This window comes from Bison bison, unplaced genomic scaffold (assembly GCF_000754665.1).
Source record: "Bison bison bison isolate TAMUID 2011002044 unplaced genomic scaffold, Bison_UMD1.0 scf7180017864327, whole genome shotgun sequence".
Lineage (NCBI taxonomy): Eukaryota > Metazoa > Chordata > Mammalia > Artiodactyla > Bovidae > Bison > Bison bison.
The window spans coordinates 7,861,625-7,883,230 of record NW_011494899.1 but is presented as its reverse complement, the minus strand read 5'-3'; the positions used below and the strand labels follow the sequence as shown (position 1 = coordinate 7,883,230).

The following is a 21,606-nucleotide window of genomic DNA, read 5'->3' as shown; positions in this document are numbered from 1 at the left end:
GCATAGTCAATAAAGCAGAAATAGAGGTTTTTCTGGAACTCTCTTGCTTTTTCTATGATCCAGTGGATGTTGGCAATTTGATCTCTGGTTCCTCTGCCTTTTCTAAAACCAGCTTGAACATCAGGAAGTTCATGGTTCACATATTGCTGAAGCCTGGCTTGGAGAATTTTGAGCATTACTTTACTAGTGTGTGAGATGAGTGCAATTATGCGGTAGTTTGAGCACTCTTTGGCATTGCCTTTCTTTGGGATTGGAATGAAAACTGACCTTTTCCAGTCCTGTGGCCACTGCTGAGTTTTCCAAATGTGCTGGCATATTGAGTGCAGCACTTTCACAGCATCATCTTTCAGGATTTGAAATAGCTCAGGGCTGCCCAATTCAAACACCAACAGAAAGCAGAGCCTGAGACAGGGCTTGCATCAAAGTAAGTAGGGAAAGGCAGTCCAGGTGTGTTACTGAGCTCTGGGCACCTGGCACTTGACCCCCACCAGAACCTCATGAAGAGTCTTGTAGAATTCCTTTCAGAATTAGTGGGTTCCAGCCATGTGGGACTCTCAGAGGAAAAACCAGGAAAGTGCAAGGAAAACAGGACAAGTTTTCACCCTACCAGAATCAACTGCCCAAGAGCTGGAAAAAAGGAACATTTATCCACTAGCTCCTCTCCTTCGATGGTTAAGTTGCCCCACAACATGCCACCTCCCTCACACTTGCATTGTTTGCATATGTGAAAGCCAAAATACATTTCTGCAGGTGTCCAAGAAAGAAATGGACAGCAAGCCCAGGGCAGAATGAGATGCAAACATCTGAGGCGAGGGACGGTAGGCTTACACCTCTGGCAGCCTGAGTGTTGTAGCAATGGCTGGAGTAAAGCTGGGCTGAGAGGATGAGAGGTGGTGCACAGGGCAGTCAGCACAGGGTTTGAAGCTTGGACCCTGAGCTGGCAGCAGCTCAGAGCCTCTGGGATCTGGGATATGGTAGCAACTAAAGCTGCTATGCAGTGTATCAGGCTGCCCTTTCATGAATCTACCGTTGGCAAGATGTTGACCCTTGCATGGTTTTCCTTCCTTTCTTCGTTACTCCCTCCCTCCTTCCCTTTCTCCCTCCTTCTCCTTTTTTCCCCTTCCTCCCCTTCCCCTTTTCCTCCTTCAATAAATATTAGTGAATACTATCATACCCCAGGCACTATGCCAGATACTTGAGATATAAAAAGAACTAAACACACTTTCCACTTTCATGCATTGGAGAAGGAAATGGCAACCGACTCCAGTGTTCTTGCCTGGAGAATCCCATGGATGGAGAAGCCTGGTAGGATGCAGTCCGTGGGGGTCACACAGAGTCAGACACGACTGAAGCGACTTAGCAGCAGCAGCAAACACACTTCTTGCCCTCAAGAAGCATGTAGGGGAGGCACCAATCATAAAACAGTTATAATACAATGTAACTCTGGGCAAGAAATGGGCAGGAGAAGAAGGGGAGAACCAAGACTTTACTTAGGAAGTAATATTTAAGCTGAGTCTCTATGGATGATGATGATGATAATGATAACAATGACAACAGGTAACACTGATGGTTATGGATGGATGCTGCCTATGTGCCAGGCCCTATTCTAAGAATTATAGTATAATACATTTAATCCTTACAACAGCCCTAAAGAGATGCTTTTATTATCCTTAATTTAGAAGAGACAAAGTTGAACAGTTGAAAAATTAAGTTTTCCAAGGTTTAAGGCATAATGGCACAGACTGATATTCACCAAAATCCATTTTTTCCCTTCCTCCTGGACACATAGTTCATTCATTCAGTCATGTCTGATTCTTTGTGACCCTATGGATGGAAGCACGCCAGGCTTCCCTGTCCATCACTAACTCCCAGAGCCTGCTCAAACTCATGTCCATCGAATCAGTGATGCCATCCAACCATCTCATTCTCTGTTGTACCCTTCTCCTCCTGCCCTCAATCTTTCCCAGCATCAGGGTCTTTTTCAGTGAGTCAGTTCTTCACATCAGGTGGCCAAAGTATTGGAGCTTCAACATCAACCCTTTCAATGAATATTCAGGACTGATTTTCTTTAGTATTGACTGGTTTTATCTCTGTGCAGTCCAAGGGACTTTCAAGAGTCTTCTCCAACACCACAGTTCAAAAGCATCAACTATTCGGCGCTCAGCTTTCACATAGCTGGACTACATTTCCCAACCTCCTTTGCAGTTAGGTATAGCCATGTGACTGAATTCTAGCTAATGGAATGGGAATAAAAAAGACATTTCTAGACCTGACCCACAAAAAACTCTGTATATATATCCCTCATATGCTTTTCCCCTCCTGGATGTCTGGAAAGGTGACACTGAAAAGCACATCTTGAAAACGGTTGGGTTTCCATCAATTTGGGTCCCTAAATAGAGGAGGGCTTGTCCCATTGATTATTCACGTGCCCAGCACTGTTATTTGAGCAGGAAATAAACTTTTACTGTGTTTGAGCTACTACAGATTTTGGGGTCTTTTGTTACAGCAACAATTCCATCTTTTTTTATTTTTCAGTGCGGTCAGTCTACCATAATTAGTATAGGCACATATGAAAAACAGCAGAAAATTAGGTTAAAATGGTAAATAAAAGGTGCCATGTACCACATAAAAGTCTTATCCTTTTTCTACCCCAGAAGTACAGATGGAGCAGAAGGAAACAAAAAGGGCAGCTACAGTTCCAAGTGGAGAGACAGAATAGCTGAGGGAGGTCATACCTAACACATTCTTTTTTCTCAGCAATAAGAAGCAGAGCTCTCTTCCTAAGGGTATGCTAGGTGTGTGGGCAAGAGGGTAGGCTGTGAGGCAGCAGGCTGGGAACATGAAAAAAGTGGATAATAATAAGGCTAACAACTGTGAGAGACGACAGTTTAGAGTCCAGAATTTGAAGTCTGTATCATGTAGATACCTATAGGGAAAACAGATATCACTCTAGATATTTCAAGCAGAAGGGTATTTAACACAGGCAATTGGGTGCTTATGAAACTGACAGAAAGACCTGAGAAGCAAAATTCAGGGGGATCCTAATTTTCAACTTCATTGCCTCAGAGCCAGAGATCTGCTACCATTTTGGCAGGAAAGCTACAACAAACCTAGACAGTGTGTTGAAAAGCAGACATCATTCTGCCCACAAAGGTCCGTGTAGTCAAGGCTATGGTCTTCCCAGGGGAGCATCATCTCCTGCACTGAAAGAACATGCTACCTTTGGTGAGCAACTGGTAAGTGCTAGCCCCCATTTACTTATCTCTTTACTGCTGCTGCTGCTGCTAAGTCGCTTCAGTCGCGTACAACTCTGTGCGACCCAATAGACAGCAGCCCACCAGGCTCCCCTGTCCCTGGAATTCTCCAGGCAAGAACACTGGAGTGGGTTGCCATTTCCTTCTCCAATGCATGAAAGTGGAAAGTGAAGTGAAGTCGCTCAGTCGTGTCCGACTCTTAGCAACCCCATGGACTGCACCCTACCAGGCTCCTCTGCCCATGGGATTTTCCAGGCAAGAGGACTGGAGTGGGTTGCCATTGCCTTCTCCCTATGTCTTTACTACCATTGTATCAAATGCAACAAGGATGAGTGTGGTGACTGACTGCAAAAATGGCTCTAATCCTTGGCTCCTCCCTGTAGCTTTGCCCTTTGCAATGGGAATTTGTAGCTCTTCCCATCAAGAGATGGACTATTTCCCCACCCACTGAATATGAGCTATTCTTGCTACTTGCTTTGCCAAACAGAGTAAGGTGACAGTGGTGTGTAAAGTTCTGAGCCTAGGTCTTGCATTCTTTCAGGCTCTCTCAGGCCTCTTCTTGGCCATGAGTCAAGCCCAAGCTAGCTGGCTTGCTTGACGAAGAGAGACCACATGATGCAGAGGTATGTAGCCAAGTCACCCAAGCCAAGGCCATGCTAGATTAGCCATCCCCTAGTTGGTCAGCAGACCACCAGCACCAACAAGCCCAGCCAAGATCAGCCACGACCAACCCAGAACATGAGAACCATCCAGCCACAGCCTTGTTGCATGCCACTGTGGCTGTTTTTTATGCAGCTTTCTTGTGTCAATAGTTAACTGATACAGTTTGCTTTCAGGCAAAGCAGAAAGTCTAATGTATGAATTATGCCAGTATTAACCAGAACAATTAATCAGGAAAATTAATCTAGGTTGCAAGTGACAGAAATCTAAGATTTGCTTAAACACATAAGGGAATTTATTGGTTCATATGGGCTTCCCAAGTGGTTCAGTGGTAAAGAATCCACCTACCAATGCAGGAGACACAGAAGACATGGGTTCAACCCCTGTGTCAGGAAGATCCCCTGGAGAAGGAAATGGTAACCCACTCCAGTATTCTTGCCTGGAAAATCCCATGGACGGAGAAGCCTGACGGAGTGCAGTCAGTGGGGTCAGGTCGCAAAGAGTCAGACATGACTGAGCATGCACACACATTATTTAAAAGTCCAAGAGTAGACACAGCTAGATCTAGATGCCCTAATTTGTTATTGGGAACTTGACTCTCCCCATCTCTTGGCTCTACTTTTATCTTAGTTTCATTTTCATGCAAATATTCCCTCATGGGTCAGGAGGGCCACCAGCAGCCTCTAGGTTATATTCTATTAGTTAAATAGAAAGAGAGTTTCTGTTTTCTGTGTGTGTGTGTGTTAGTCGTGTCTGACTCTTTGTGACGCCAAGGGGTATAGCTCATCAGGCTCCTCAGTCCCTGGGATTTTCCAGACAAGAATACTGGAGAGGGTTGCCATTTCCTTCTCCAGGGGATCTTCCTGATCCAGGGATCAAACCCAGGTCTCCTGCATTGCAGACAGACTCTTTAATTGAGCCACCAAGGACGCCTGTATTCTAATATTTCAGGTAAACATATGAGGGACAACTTTCACTGGACTGACTAGAATCACACACCTATCCCTGATCAACTACTTTGTTTTTTTAGGGCAATACACTGTGCCTGGGTCTGGATCACTTTCATCCAACCCAGAGATAGGAGATGGGTTGGTGATAAAAACACATGGACTAAGAATAAATAAAGAGGGGGTTCCCTAAAAGAAAATTAAAGTAGTGCTATCAAAAGAACAGATGAATACTATGCATGACCTTGGCTTCCCAGGTGGCACTAATGGTAAAGAACCCACCTGCCAATACAGGAGAAATAAAAGATGCAGGTGTAATCCCTGGGTCAGGAAGATCCCTTAGAGGAAGACATGGCAACCCACTGTAGTATTCTTGCTTGGAGAAGCCAATGGACAAAGGAGCCTCACAGATTACAGTCCACAGAGTTGCAGAGTCAGACACGACTGAAGTGACTTCGCATGTATGCATGCATGGCCTTGGCTTTAGATGACTTGGCTACAAGGCTTTCTTCATGTAGTCTCTCATCACCCAAAAGGCTAGCTTGGGCTTTTTGATTGCCCTGGTAAAGGCCTAAGAGAGCCTGGAAGAGTGCAAGATCTAGGTTCAGAACTGTCACATGCTACTTGCACTGTATTCTATTGAATAGACTTCTATACTTGTCTATATTCTTCTCTACTCCTTGATATTACTAATGAATTAAAGAAAAGAGAGTGAAGCAATGACTTCTCAGCACTGATTCTTTTGCAAAACATACATGGTTCACTATCTGTATAAACTTTTCAACACTGATGCCAGAATAGCTATTGTTATGCACAAGTTTTCTTCCATCCCACCCAGAAGAATGGTCTACAAATCAAATCTTGATTACATCTATCATATATGTAGATAATGATCAAGAGGCCGTTCACATTAAAGACGGGCTTAGGACAGTCACTGGAACTATGAGGTATCTTAATTTCATCTCACAGACTCCTGATGTGTGCCCATGAGCTACCTGAATCATAAAATGGCTTCAGAGTTGTAACTGGAGAGGTAGTACAGTGCAGTGGCCAAAAGCACAGGTTCTGGATACAGTCTGCATATATTTGGGTTCCAGCTCTGACTGCTTTATGAAACTGACTTTGGGTAAGTAACTCAGTCTCAGTTTTCCCAACACTAATGGGAATAACAATAGAATTTACCTTGTAAGACAAGTAAGTGAGTCATAATATGCAAAACACAGAAGAGTACCTGATTCATAGCAAGAGCTATAAAGTATCAGCTATTAATCATCTGGGTGGATACATGTTGCAAGAAGTCTTTTGAACCTGGAGCGAGAAAATCTGGCATCATCAGTCAGAGATGCGTGACCTCAGCTGAGTCACTTCTCATTTCTGGGACTACCTAATTTCATCTGTAATGTGACAGAACTTATATCTACCCTGTTTACCTTGCAGGGATGCTGTAAGGATCAGAGGAGTTGACAGATGTTAAATTTCTTACAAATCTTCAAGTCCTTTATAAATAAAAGGCCTTATTAACACTATCTCCATCAAGATTATCTGACTGTGTGCAATCAAGGCAGTTTTTCATTCCACAGTGCTTTAGACAAAGAATCATTAGAGGAAGAAAATCTGCTGCTGACAAAAGAATGGATCCCTCAACCAAAGCGTTGTTAAGTCATTCAGTCGTGTCTGACTCTGCAACCCTATGGACTGAAGCCCACCAAGCCCACCAAGCTCCTCCATCCATGGGATTTTCCAAGCAAGAATACTGCCAAATCCAGTGGCAAATGTCATTAGGATTGTTTTGTGATTTGAAATATCCACCATCATCTTTTGTAGTTAGCATGAAGTAAAGTTAATTGTAATGGGAAGCATATTAAATTGGGGATCAGGACACCTGGATTCTAGTTCCCAATTCTGCCATTAATTTCCTGTGTCATCTCAAGTGAGTCATTTGATTTCTCTGGGTTACCCTAGCCTGTAAAATGGGGAATGCTTGTAACACTGTGACTGCATAGCTCTTGTGACAAAGATATTCCTGGGCATTGGGTTGTGGTCATTCTTGGTGGAAGATTACTCATCATTTAGATTAAATCCCCACTGAATCTCTGGAAAACGCACCTGCCCAGACAGCATTTGATTACAAATACAGTATCTGTTTAATAGAATACATCCAAGAGTATATAGTGAAATCATAATCTCTTTGTCTCTATAATTCCCCATGAATACAAGCATAAATCAACTTACAGATGACTGAGAAATGCATAGTAGTCTTCTTTCACTGCTCCTATAAGGCATCTGGTGATTTCATCTTCCATGGACCTTCTTTCATCGTCCATGCCCTGGGACCTTGTCCACTCTTTCTAAGAGGCCATTTCAGCAATCTCCTAGTATGATCTATAACCTGCTATATGTGATCTGCTCTTCAACCCTCTGACTTCCTCTCCTACTTGCTGTGTTCCTGACATGCTAGACCTCTGGCTATTCCTGGACCAGACTGAAGCTCAATACTGCCTCAGGGCCTTTGCACTTGTTCTTCTGCCTGGAATTATCTTCATGTCCATGGTTCCCTCCCTCCCTTCCTTCATGCTTCTGTTTCCCTGATTACCTTATATAACATTGCAAATCCTCCCCCACTTTGCTCTGGTGCTCTCCAAATTAAGTACCAGCTAAGCTGCAATGAAAGTAAAAGTTGCTCAGTCATCTCCGACTCTTTGCAACTCCATGGACTAGGCAGTCTATGGAATTTTCCAGGCCAGAATACTGTAGTGGGTAGCCATTTACTTCTCCAGGGGATCTTCCCAACCAGGGATTGAACCCAGGTCTCCCACACTGCAGGTGGATTCTTTACCAGCTGAGCCACCAGGGAAGAGCAAGAATACTGGAGTAAGTAGCCTGTCCTGTCCCCTGACCCAGAAATGAGATCCAAACCCAAAATGGCTTATGTTAGTTTACTTCCTTCTTGTATAATACTCAGTAATTGAGCACTCTAAATCTGGGGGCTCTGTCATCTTCCATACTTGGCTTCCAAGGATGCTCCAGTCAGTGCCATCTCCTAGCCAGCTGGAAGGAGAAAGAAAGGATACGAGGAAAGTGACTTTATCCTTCAGTTAATGACCTGAAAGTTACACAAAACCCTGCCACTCATACCCCACTGAATTGAACTTGTCACAGCACTATATATCCAGGTGCAAAATGAAGGCAGGGGAAATGCAGACTCTAATGCCATAGCCATGTTATCAGTCAAAAGCTGAGAGAGGGGTTTTTTTCTAAAAAATGAAAAGGGGAATGAATTCTGTGGAATAGTTAAAAGTTTCTGCCACACTCTCCACTTAGTATATTCATCTCCATAGCATTTATTGCCATCTGATGATCTACTATAGATTAACATCATTTACATATTTATTTTTTATTTCCCCACACTGGAACACAAGCCCCATGAAGACAGGGAATTCATTTGTTTACTATTGTCTCTTAAGCCTTTAGATCAGTTTCTGACATATAGCTGGCACTCAATAGAAATTCACTGAGTATGTAAATAGACTTTTTTCCCTATCTGGCATTCTGAGTCACTTGCTTCTCTTTCACTCTGAATCACACAGATCCAAATTTTCCTCGTTTCCAGTGTTAATGAGATTCTGATGCGACTTCCTCTTGGAGCTCCCAGGATTCAAGAGCAGGATGTTGTCTTTCCAGATCCCATCTCAAGTAGGCATGATGTTCTCCAAAGAACTCTGGGTTTACAAGAAGGAGTTAGGAGGAGATGCAACTTTTTTTAAGTTAATGGTCTTTATTTTCGGAGCAGCTTTAAGTTTACAGAAAACTTGAACAGAAAGCGTAGAGAACTCCTGTGTGCCAACTTTCCCTTCCCATACAATTTCCCCCATTTTTTAAAAATTTTTATTTATTTATTTGGCTATACTGGGTCTTCTTTGCAGGCATGCAAAATCTTTGGTTTTTGTTGCAGCATGCAGGTTCTTTTCCTTTTTTAGTTGTGGCACGTGGTATTTTTTATTAATAGCTGCAGCATGCAAACTCTTAGTCGCAGTATGTGGGATCTAGTTCCCTGACCAGGGATCAAACCTGGGCCTCCTGCACTGGCAGTGCAGTCTTAGCTACTGGACCATCAGGGAAGTCTGTCCCTGAGTATTAATTGCATTGCATTACTGTGGCATGCTTGTTACAATGGACGAGCCCATAATGATACACTGTTACTAACTAAAGTCTGTATTTAACTGAGGGTTCACTCTTTGTGTTCTACTATTGTGTGAGTACTCTCAAATGCATAAAGTCATGTATCCACCATTATGGTATGATGCAGAATAGATTCACTGCCCTAAACCCAGCTGTGCTTCACCATTTGCCCCCTCCTCCCAGCCCCTGGTAACCGCCAATCTTTTTATTGTTTCTATAATTTTCCCTTTTCTAGAATGTCATGAAGTTGGAGTCACACAGTATGCAGCTTTTTCAAATGGGCTTTTTAAACTTAGCAATATGTATTTAAGCTTCTTTCATTTTTTTTTTGAAACCAGATAGCTCATTTTTTTAATTGAATTTTTATTTTATATTGGGGTATAGTTGATTCACAATGTTGTGTTATTTTCAGGTGTATAGCAAAGTGCTTCAGTCATATATATATACATATATCCATTCTTTTTCAGATTCATCGATGAACAATACTATATTTAAGGATGTACCATAGTTTGTTCATCCATTCACCTATTGAAGGACATCTTGAATGCGTCCAAATTTTGGCAATTATGAGTAAAGCTGTTATAAACATCCATATGCAGGTTTGTGTGGACATAAATTTCCAAGTCATTTAGTTAAATACCTAGGAGAGTGACAGGGGGATCATACGATAAGCCTATGTTTAGCTTTACAAAAAGTAGGTAACTGTCTCCCAAAGTGGCTATACCATTGTGCATTCCCACCAGCAATGAATGAGAGTTTGTTTTGCTCCTCTCCAGGATTTAGTGTTGCCAATATTTTAGAGCAGTAGTCTAGTCCCCAACCTTTTTGACACCAGGGACTGGTTTCGTGGAAGACGACCACTCACTTCCTGTTGTGTGGCCCCATTCCTAACAGGCTACAGACTGGTACGGTCTGTGGTATGGGGGCTGGAGACCCCTGTTTTACAGTTTAGTCAATTTAACACATAGGCAACTGTCTAATGACATACGATGTTGAACATCTTTCATTCACTTATTTTCTATCTGTATATCTTCTTTGGTGAGGTGTCTGTTAACATCTTTTACCCATTTTTAACTCAGTTCTTTTTATTTCTGAATTATAAGAGTTCTCTGTGCATTTTGGATACACATATTTTATCAGATATATGTTTTTAAAATATTTTTCCCAGTCTGTGACTTGCCTTTCCATTCTCTTAAGATGTATTTTTAAATGTATCTTTAAAGTATTCTATCACCCAGATCAAAGAGCAGTACGTAAGAAACCAAGAAGCATCTCCTTCTCTACCTCCACCACTAAATTAACTGAAAATGTACCATTCTATACATGTAAGAAGTTTAAGGAGAAACTCTAATAATTATTTGACTTCAATGGAACATTCAAAGCACATATGTATACATTACTTCTTTCAGAGCAGCATTAATTTTACAAAGTCACACAGTTGAGTGAACCTCCCAGGATTAGAAACCAGATTTTATGACTCCTGGTCTAATATTCTTTCCAGTCTATCACTGACTCCTATTATCAAGATTTTGTCTTTGATTTTTTTTTTGACTCTGACTCACCATATAAACATTTGCATTGAAAGGAAGGCTTAAGTTTCCAGTCTTATTTATCAGCAACACAAAAAGTTTAAATCAGATGTATTAAGTATCATTTTGGGTGAAAGTGACAGAACCCAATTAAAATTGACTTAAGCACACAAAGGGGCAATCTGTTAACTAGGGCAACTGAAAAGACCAAGAACTGGATAGAGGGATCCATTGGCTCACGTAAGCTCATCTTAATCTCCTTCCCTCCCTCACCCTTTCTCCCTTCTCTCTCTCTCTCATTTACTTTGGACAGTAAATTCTCAGGCGGACTTCTCCATGAAGTCACACAATGGCCACCAACAGCTTAAGGCTACTATCATCTTGCAAAATCCAGGAAAAAGAAGCACCTCTTTCCCAACAGCTCTAACAAAACTTCCAGATAGGGCTCTTGGTCCAGTTTAGGACACATACTTACCTCTGAACCAGTTAGTTGGTCAAAGAAATACTTCTTAGGACACATGCCCTCCTAGGTGTCTAATCTGAACTTCAGATACTGAGAATGAGGGAAGAGTGAGTCCTGAAGGGAAAATCAGGATGCTGTTTCAAGAAGAAGAGAGAACACACACTGTCAAGAACTCTACAAATGTCCACCACAACATCCATGCATTTATTTCTCTAAGTCTGTCCCTCCTAGTTCACACTCTTAAGATGTGGGGCAACACTGCTATATTTAAAATAGAAAGCAAAAACCTACTGTATAGCACAGGGAACCTTGCTCAATACTACACAACAAGGTAAATGGCAAAAGAATTCGAAAAAGAATAGCCACATGTACAGGTACAGGTCAATCACTCTGCTGTATGGAAACTAACACAGCATTGTTAATCAACTATATTCCAATATAAAGTAAAAAGTTAAAAAAAAAAAAGTGGGGCAGTAAAAAAAAAAAAAAAACACTGGAAGACCCAAATACAAATGCTTCCACTGCTTAGAAGTCCTCTGAACTTCAGATCCCTTATCTTTAAAGTGAGGATAATACAACCTATCCTGGTGATATGGATAGGAGAATAAAATAATGACAATAGCAAATAGGTAATAAAAATATCTCATCCCCAGTTTCTGATTCGACAGGTTTGGGGTGAAGCCTCAGAATTCACACCTAACAAGTTCCTAAACAGTGTTGATGTTGCTGGTTGGGGACCACAATTTGATAACCAAAGTATTAGGTTACTGACTCTTCAGAACAACTCCATGAGGGGCACTAGTATTACCCCTAATTTGTGGATGAGTAAACTGAGGTTCACGTAGCTAGGCAAACTCCTTGCATTCTTGTAATCCCTGGGCTTTAAATTAGAGGGCACTGAGGAAACAAAGATTAAAGAGCAAAATTGCCAAGACTTCCCAATCGAGCTTATGGAGGAAGAAATGAAAGAATTTGTCTAAGTGAACTGGCTGGAAGGGATGGGGCAGGCAGAACCATTGTGGTAAAAGGGAACAGAGGATGGCATGGAGTATTGAAGATGTTGGCATAGAGGGCAATAGCTGAGGGCAAGCAGATTCCTAAGTAAACAGTGGTGCTTTTCAGGGCTGCTTTGGATATTCTATAGAACCTAAGAAACAGCTTTGGGAGAAATATTAAAAATCCTGTGACACAAACCACGTCCAATGTAGGAAGTTACATTACTCTTTGAGTTTGTCAGGGTTAAACAAAATGTACACTTTGTTAATTCAACAGACACTCATTAACCTCAAGTTCAGAGGATGCACTGGTGACACAAAGTTGAAAAAGTCCATGGTTTCTGCCCTTACGGAACTTGTCGAGTAGCAAGATAGTAGAGCATTTATCCATTCAGCAAACATTTATTCCATCCTCTGTGCCAATACAATTCCTTTTAAAAATGGTATCATTATTAATATCACTTCTTTTTAATAGGTCAGGAAGTTGGGTCTCAGGTAGGTTAGATAACTTGTGAAAGCTTGTGCAGTTATGGTACCTGGTACCTTTCATCCATTAGCTTCTTAACTCTGTACAACAACCCCTATGTATGTATGTACTTTTTGTTAGCTCCATTTACATAGAAGGAATTGATGCTCAGAGAGGGTAACTTTCCCCCAAACCACACCAGGAATAAATGGCAGAGCTAAGATTCAATAAAATTCAGGTAAACTGGTTCTAGCATCTATGCTCTTAACCACTACGGTGTATTAATAAACAGTTCAACCAGAGCTGTTAATATACAAGGATCATATAAGGAGTAATAATGCAATATACAACTTGCAAGTGTCAGCTTTTAGATTTTCATGTTTCTCTCTACTCCTTATTGTCCCATTAACTTCATTACAAAAACTAAATAACAGAGAAGGAAAAGGACACAATTATCTGGGGATAATTTTAAAAACAGGTTGGGAACATTGCTTAGAGTATGGGCTCTTACCCTCAGGTAACTGAAGACTTCTAATTCTGAAATCATCTATGCATTTTAGTGTGAATGAGTTTATTAGCATTTTTCTGAAGAGAAAAGTCTACAACTTTCTTAGACTTCCTTATAGAATCTGTGATCCAACAAAGTGAACAACCACCTACAGAAAAAAAAGTCAATTAGCCTACTGGAAGCCAGCCAAACATTGGGTGCTTCTATATTTTATTATTAAAAAGTAAAACTCAATAGCACAGGGAACTCTACTCAATACTCTGTAATTGACTATCAAGGTGAAGGTGAAGTTGCTCAGTTGTGTCCAATTCTTTGCGACCCTGTGGACTGTAGCCTACCAGGCTTCTCTGTCCATAGGATTCTCCAGGCAAGAATAGTGGAGTGGGTTACCATTTCCTTCTTCAGGGGATCTTCCCAACCCAGGGATCAAACCTGGGTCTCCCTCATTGGAAGCAGACACTTTAACCTCTGAGCCACCAGGGAGGTAATTGACTATAGAGGGAAAGAATTTTAAAAACAGTATATGTAAAACTGATCCACTTTGTTACTCACCTGAAACTAATGCAACATTGTAAATCAAGTATACTCCTATGAAAACTTTTTTAAAAAGTCTCATACATGTATGGAGACATTAAAAAATTTTTACAACCCTGTGACAACATGGAAAAACATGTAATGTCAATAACAATATAAAAGTACAATATCGACTTTATTTCTTCACCATACATATTTCGCTCACTTCCTTTCTTTCTTTTCCTCCACACTGGACAGTACTTCTCAAAGTCACCAGTGACCATAACCTTGTCAGATCCAGCAGCTACTTCTCTCTCCTTGGTTTTCACTATAGTTGGTGACTGGCTGTGCTTCTAGCCCAGGACTAGTCTGTTTCTATGTCAATGACTCTCTTTCCTGTCACCCTTCTGGCTGCTGCTAAATGTTGGAGCATTCTATTGATCAACTTGGGTTCTCTTCTCTTCTTCCTTCTCCTTTACATCACTCTCTCCCTAAATCATCTTATTCAGTTCCATGGCTTTAAATAACTTTGCACTTTCAGTTAAGTGTATTTAACTCACACCTCCCGCCCTGACCTATACACTGAGCACTCAGTTCAGTTCAGTCGCTTAGTCGTGTCCGACTCTTTGTGACCCCATGAATTGCAGCACACCAGGCCTCCCTGTCCATCACCAACTCCTGGAGTTCACTCAAACTCACATCCATCGAGTCGATGATGCCATCCAGCCATCTCATCCTCTGTCGTCCCCTTCTTCTCTTGCCCCCAATCCCTCCCAGCATCAGTCTTTTCCAATGAGTCAACTCTTCGCATGAGGTGGCTTTAGCGTCATTCCTTCCAAAGAATACCCAGGACTGATCTCCTTTAGAATGGACTGGTTGGATCTCCTTGCAGTCCAAGGGACTCTCAAGAGTCTTCTCCAACACCACAGTTCAAAAGCATCAATTCCTCGGTGCTCAGCTTTCTTCTCATTCCAACTGTCACATCCATACATGACTAGGCAGGAATATATTCAGTTTGAATATCTCTCCTTGGGTATTTACGATGTAAGCACCCCAGAATAAACATTTCCAAACAAAATTACTATTAATAGTAATATTATTCAGTTCAGCTCAGTCGCTCAGTTGTGTCTGACTCTTTGCTACCCCATGGACTGCAGCATGCCAGGTTTCCCTATCCATCACCAACTCCCCTGTCCACTACCAACTCCCTGAGCTTGCTCAAAGGTATGTCCACCCACTAGGCGATGCCATCCAACCATCTCATCCTCTGCTGTTCCTTTCTCCTCCTGCCTTCAATCTTTCCCAGCATCAGGATCTTTTCTGAGTCAGTTCTTTGCATCAGGTGGACAGAGTATCTGAGCTTTCAGCTCCAATGAATATTCAGGGTTGATTTCCTTTAGGATTGACTGTTTTGAGCTCCTTGCAAGCCAAGGGACTCTCAAGAGTCTTCTCCAACACAACAGTTCAAATAGAGCAGAGCACAGGCCATAGCCGACTCTCCAGAAACATTGAATTAAGTGAAAAAACCTCTCTCTCTCTCTCACACACACACACACACACACCTGTTCATATAATTATGTTTAACAACAGGACATAAAACTGGTAAGAAAATAACAAAAAGCTAATTGGTTGTGCATAAAACCATGAGTTACTGTGCTATGTGTGCGTGCTACGTCGCTTCAGTTCTGTCCAACTTTTTGCGACCCTACAGACTAGTAGCCCTCCAGCCTTCTCTGTCCATCGCATTCTTCAGGCGAGAATACTGGAGTAGGTTGCCATGCCCTTCTCCAGGAGATCTTCCCAACCCAGGGATTGAAGCCGCGTCTCTTACATCTCCTGCGTTGACAGGCGTGTTAAGAATATCAGACTTTGAAGCCGAGTGACCTCTGCCAGACTGCCACTTACCGGTTGCTAATCCTTGCTTTCTTCGTAGGCTAAAGAGACTTAAAAATATGTACATTTCGAATCATCATGTGGTCGCGAGGAGTCGGACGCGGCTGAGCGACTGAACTGAACGTTCACAATGCGCTTTACTGTGAAAGCATGAAGGTAAAGAACTTTGCTCGGTGTAGGGTACATAGTAAGGGTTAGTGATGGTCAGCTGTTAATGACGATGGGCGTATTTTCTTTTATAATAAAAACGCACCTTTTTCTTATAAACCTTCGCTCAAGACAGCGGATAAACTTCCACACCCACCTACTCACTCAGACACTCTGCCGTTCCCAGAAGGCTCTGGGGACTGGCGCGCCTGCTCCGTCCGCTACTTCCGTTCACGTGATCCGCCCAGGCTCTTCCCCGTTTCCAATATGGCGGCCCCCACTAAGTCAAGCCGCACGTGAGATAGTCTAAGTACGTGGGAGTGCAAGTGTGTGAACCACTTTTCCTTCTCTACAGCCTGTAGCATCCCTTCGACCCTTCCCGAGATCTTCGCGGGCCGCTGCCCCTCTGCAGCCATGAAGCCAAAGCCGGTTTCCCACAAGACCGAGAACACGTACCGGGTGAGCGAGGGAACTTGCCGGGGGGCCTGATTCTGAGCGGGATTCTAGGAGTACCGTGCTCCGGACCGAGCGGGAGTCTCCTGTCCGGAGGCTCTGGCAAACGAGCCTTCCTCTCTCCTGGCGTAGTAAATAATGGGATGGGGAAGGAAACCCGAACTCCAGATTTCCGCTGTGGTTTGTGGGGTCTGGCCTGCTTGAGAGGTCCTTTCAGACCAGAATTAAATTCAGTATCACAGACTAACCGGTTAGGAATTTATTTTTGCTCTTTTATCCTTGAAGACCGAATTGGGGAGGCGGGTCGGTGGAGGAGGTAAGTGACTTACAGCTTCTGGCTGATAACACCGCTTTCTGTTTGTTTCTTGAGGGTTTCTTTGTTCCTCCACAACCGTAGGTCTGTGTATATTTAAAAATACAGTTGGTGAAACGACTGCGCCAGATTCTGTGCTTGCAGCAGGGTATGAATGAAACCTAGCAGTAGATCTAGCGAGGCTACATTGCTGTCTTTTAACACAGTCTAGCCGGGGAATTTGATTTTAAACATTTTGCAAATACACTCATAGAAATATTTCATTTTCTTCCTATAGTAGTGCAGTGCATTTGTTTAACGCCCGTTCAGTTTGTTTAAAGTTGTCTTTTGTGATTCATCAGTGATGTCTACTTCTAGTTGTAAAACTCAGTTATACATTTTATGATTGATTGAAAATACAAGTCTGAAATTGAAAGTGAAGCGTATCATCATTTCTAATGATAGAACATGAGGCGGCATATGGAAGCTTTAAACTTTATACTTTCACAAGGAAATTGTCAACATATGATTATATAGCACTAAAACAGATATTCAAGATGTGAAACGTATAAAATGATAATGTATTTTAAATATACTCCTCCTCTTCAGTTTCTTACATTTGCTGAGCGACTGGGGAATGTGAATATCGACATTATTCACCGGATTGATAGAACTGCAAGCTATGACGAGGTAAGAGAATGTTAAATTAGCTGATCTTCAAGTACTCATAGTTGGTTTTTCAGTCTGAGACGTGAATTATTTCTCAAGCCATTCTTTTATGAACGTGAAATGCATTAGACCTGTGCTGTCTCAAACAGTAGCCACACTTGACAGATTAGATAGAATTAAATAAAAAATTCTAGTGCTCAGTCCTGTATGTGGCTAGTTGCTACCATGTTGACCAAATGCAGATATGGAACATTTTCCATCATTGCAAAAGTTCTATTGGATGATGTTAGGAAATTGACTGGATTCTCAGGTGGCCTCTGACTCCAGTCTCTCCCTTCGCTTATGCATTCTGAGCCCTACTGCAGATCTGTATTCCTGAAACTACAGTTTTAAAGAGATTTTACGAGTAGCCAGTCCAGGTTCGATGCACAATACTGGATGCTTGAGGCTGGTGCACTGGGACGACCCAGAGGGATGGTATGGGGAGGGAGGAGGGTTCAGGATGGGGAACACATGTATACCTGTGGCAGATTCATTTCGATATTTGGCAAAACTAATACAATATTGTAAAGTTTAAAAATAAAATTAAATTAAAAAATAAAGCGATTTTGAGCAAGTTACTTTACTAGGGCTTAGTTTCCTCATTTATTTAAAAAAAGGGGGGCTTGACCATGTAACTTTTTTCCGTTTCTGACCATGCTGTAATTCAGCCATAACTGTATTCAAAAATCACTGCATCATTTCTCTACCAACATTTTTATAACATGCCATCAACTTGGGATTCAACCTCAGTTTTTACAGTTTTTCGCTTGACTCTAGTCAGGCTCTGCTCACTGTCACTTTGAATGCCTTGTCTCTAATATGTGAATTCAGTGTTACCAATATGTGAGTTCAGCTAAGTGATGTTATCTAGGTAGGGACATAATGCTTTGGGAGCTCACAGTGAAGGGAGCCTAACCAAGATTCGTTGGGGGTGTAAAGTGAGGTGTCAAAAAAGGTTAAGTAGGCAAAGTGTTACGTGAATTGAGTCTTGTTTCTGTGGGTTTTAGCGTGGCAAAGAAAGCAGGAAAGGCTGATTCAGGCTGACGAAGAAACCTTTGTAAAGGAATAGAGGCTAAAGAGAGCATGTCACATTCAAGAACCTGCAAAGCATTTTGGTGCGCTTATAATTGGATGTGGGATGTTTGTGTTGATGGTAACTGTGAATGGGTGAAAGGGGTAGCTGGTGAAAGATAATGCTGAAGAGATAATCAAGGACCATGAAAAACTTCATCTCCAGCTAAGTTTGAATTTATCCTGAAGCTGTGGGAAATCATTCTAGGATTATAAGGCAGGGGAGTGTGTGACATGATCCAAGTGTAAGTTTTAGATCTCTTTGGCTTTAATGTGGAGGAAAAAGCATGACTGGAGTCAGGGCAACCATTTTTGATGATTTGGTAGTCATCTAAGTAAGAACTTTAGTTTCATATAAATATGTGCAAACACTTAAAGAGGTTTTTTGTTTTTGTTTTTGTTTTTTTTCTCTTAAGAAAAATTGGTTCCTACCATATTCCTCACTATAAAACCTGCTTTTCTCACTTTGAAAAAATACTGTCAACATCCTTCTAATTCAGTAATAGATATAATTTTTTTTGATAGACACATGGTATATCATCTTATGTGTAGACCATAAGGTATATGCCAACCATTTTCCTATTGTTGGATATTTAGGCTTTTTTATATTCCCACACACACACAATAAAGCTGAATGAGCATCTTTATACTTATATATTCACAAATTTTATAAGAATATCTCCAAAAATGGAAGCGCTGGGTCAAAGGACAGACCTGTTTTTAATTTTAATAGAAATGCCAGATTACTTCTCTGTAAGAGTGTAGCAATTCATATTTCGAAAAGCAGAATGAAAGAACTGTAAGAGTCAACATTTTTCTTGGCCTAAAATTGTGAGAAAAATAAAAAGTTTTTTTTTAAATGTGACTATTGCATATGTTTAAATCTGCTGCCCATATTGTATACCTGATTGCTTTTTAAGGTGTGTTAGTTAATGCCATTTGCTAAAAAAAAACTAAGAAGAGTTTTTCAACTCTTGTCTATCATCATTGTCTTAAAATATTAATGTATCTTTATTCTTATTTACCTTGATTATAGTTTTTCTTTGAGTTGTCTGATTGATGGACTGCTTTAATCTTGGCAGGAAGTTGAAACCTACTTTTTTGAGGGTCTGCTGAAGTGGAGAGAATTGAACCTGACGGAACACTTTGGTATTTTCTGTTTTGTTTCTATTTTATTCACCTGTCATTTGCACTGAATATGGTCAAAACAGCTAAAGAGTGGTGTGATAGAAAAGTAGAACTTTTTTTTTTCCCCCTACCCAGGGAAATTTTACAAAGAAGTTATTGACAAATGCCAGTCATTCAATCAGCTGGTGTATCATCAAAATGAGATAGTTCAGAGTTTGAAGACTCACCTGCAAATCAAGAACAGTTATGCCTATCAACCCCTTTTGGAGTAAGTAGCATGTTGAGAAAAAGGTGACAACATTTATCTGAATTTTAAGAAAGGTTGCTTTATAGCTACATGTGCTTTAGATCTGGTGTTTGTAATGTAGAAGCAAGAATTTACCTTTTTTTATTGTTGTTAGATTAAAATATTGGTACATTACTGTAAAGCAGAATCTTAGGGATATATACTGTTTTGCTTTCTCTACTTTTATAAGAACCTGATTTTTTACAGTTTTGGAATGATTGACCGTAACTTGTGATAGAATGTATCTTCTTGCTGTAGCCTGATTTCTTTGCTCAACTCTTAAAACATGAAAAATTTTATACTTCTCTTGAGACTTGGTTTAGAAGGTTCAATTAATCCTTTCATCGTAGGCGATTGGTTTTCATTTGTGAACTAGATTTGTAGTGTTTGGTTTTTGATCTTCATGTCTCAGAATCAGTTACCTCCTTTATTTTTTTCATCCAGTTTGGTTGTACAGTTGGCACGAGATCTGCAGACAGACTTCTATCCCCATTTTCAGGATTTTTTTCTGACCATCACCTCAATCCTGGAGACTCAGGACACGGAGTTGTTAGAATGGGCTTTCACCTCTCTGTCATATCTGTACAAGTACCTTTGGAGACTGATGGTGAAAGACATGTCCAATATATACAGGTAACCCTTTTCTCTCATATAGGTTTTTCTTTTTTTCTTCTTTTTTTTTTTGCTTTAAAATTTTATTTTGTATATAATTCAGTGCTGTTTAGTAAATTTATAAAGTTATGCAACGATCACCACAATCCAGTTTAAGAATGTTTCCATCATCTCCAAAAGATTTCTCATGCCCTTCTACGGTCAGTCCTGTTCGCCATCTGTGTCAGCTTTGAGAGCAAAAGCAATATGCACTTGTCGAACCTGAGATTTCCTCTGTGGAAACAACTGTGTGCTCGAAGCCCCTCAGAAGAGTGATCCTCTTCTACAATGATGGTTTTTAGCGTTTAAGTTGTGTTAAGTTTTTGTCTTTTGGTCAAGGGAAGTTTTTATTTGTTTAGTTTTTGGCCACACTGGACCTTTGTTACTGCACACAGGCTTTCTCCAGTTGTGGCAGACAGGCGCTGCTCTCTAGCTTCAGTGCGTGGGAGCACAGGCTCTAGGTGCCTGGGCTTCAGTAGTTGCGACACAGGGGCTAAGTTGCTCCGTAGCACGTGGAATCTTCCCAGATCGGGAATGGAACCCATGTCCCTACTTTGGCAGGCAGATTCTTCATCCGCTACACCACCAGGGAAGTCCAGGCAGTTTTTATTGATACTGACAACAACCAATCCTAGAACTTTTAATGTCTGTTACCTTCAGTCTCCATTTGACATGTGAGTGTCATGTAATCAAATGAGATTTTAAACTGCTTATTTTATTATACCTTCCTTGCATTCCTTGCATAGTATTAAGAACATAATTGACATGTACTATTAATACATCTTTATTAAATGATTAATTAAATGTCTTATTTTCTCATTTATAGCATGTATAGTACACTTCTGGCTCATAAAAAGCTACATATAAGAAATTTTGCTGCTGAAAGCTTTACTTTTTTGATGAGAAAGGTTAGTTTGATAATTGTATGTTTATTGCTCATTAATCCTCAAGAATCTGATGAACAGAAGGCAATATCTTTTACAATATGGTTATTATGGACTGACATATATATATGTAAATGGAAACCTGTTACTGTTTTGAGGTTATCTCATCATAAGGTTGTTTTTGCTTACTAATGTGAAATAATTTGGTTGTTTCTTTTGTTGTTATTTGGTGTATATACATTCTCTAATTCATGTCAGTCTATACATGAACAGTGAGATTAACAGGGATTTTTATAATAGTTTCCTATAAGCAACTGATTGTATAGTGTCATTTGTTTTTGTTTTTATAAGAGTTTTTATAATAAAATCATTGCTATTAAATTTCTTTTATACTCATAAAAGATAGAATGTTGCCTTACATAGTTTTTCTTGGTACATACCTTCATATTATACCAATGAATTAATCACTCCTGTGTAACATTACAAATGTTACTGTACTCTCGCAGTAGTTTGAAATCATTGCAAGTGTCTTTTCTTTTCAGAATTTTTTTACTTATTACATTTAAATATAAATCT

General features: G+C 40.7%; 1 protein-coding gene and 1 long non-coding RNA gene across 4 annotated transcripts in view; one reads left to right on the top strand and one right to left on the bottom strand.

Moving 5' to 3' along the window:
* Positions 1-15,752, bottom strand: part of LOC104998338 — a 22,635-nt gene extending 6,883 nt beyond the window's left edge. Inside the window, exons 1-3 of one of the 3 annotated variants that reach the window (XR_826445.1) lie at positions 15,661-15,752; positions 11,045-11,166; positions 7,783-7,909 (exon numbers count right to left, since the gene is read on the bottom strand). This is a non-coding gene — a long non-coding RNA (uncharacterized LOC104998338). The other 2 variants (XR_826446.1, XR_826447.1) reach the window with 2 other exon arrangements.
* Positions 15,753-15,805: 53 nt separating this feature from the next.
* The window catches only part of UTP20 (UTP20, small subunit (SSU) processome component, homolog (yeast)), an 86,973-nt gene continuing 81,172 nt past the window's right edge, over positions 15,806-21,606 (top strand). The window contains exons 1-6 of the mRNA XM_010853454.1: positions 15,806-16,013; positions 16,909-16,989; positions 19,164-19,230; positions 19,345-19,477; positions 19,940-20,128; positions 20,973-21,054. Of these exons, the coding sequence (XP_010851756.1) occupies positions 15,969-16,013; positions 16,909-16,989; positions 19,164-19,230; positions 19,345-19,477; positions 19,940-20,128; positions 20,973-21,054 (597 nt within the window). The 5' untranslated portion in view covers positions 15,806-15,968. The remainder of the gene's footprint in view (positions 16,014-16,908; positions 16,990-19,163; positions 19,231-19,344; positions 19,478-19,939; positions 20,129-20,972; positions 21,055-21,606) is intronic.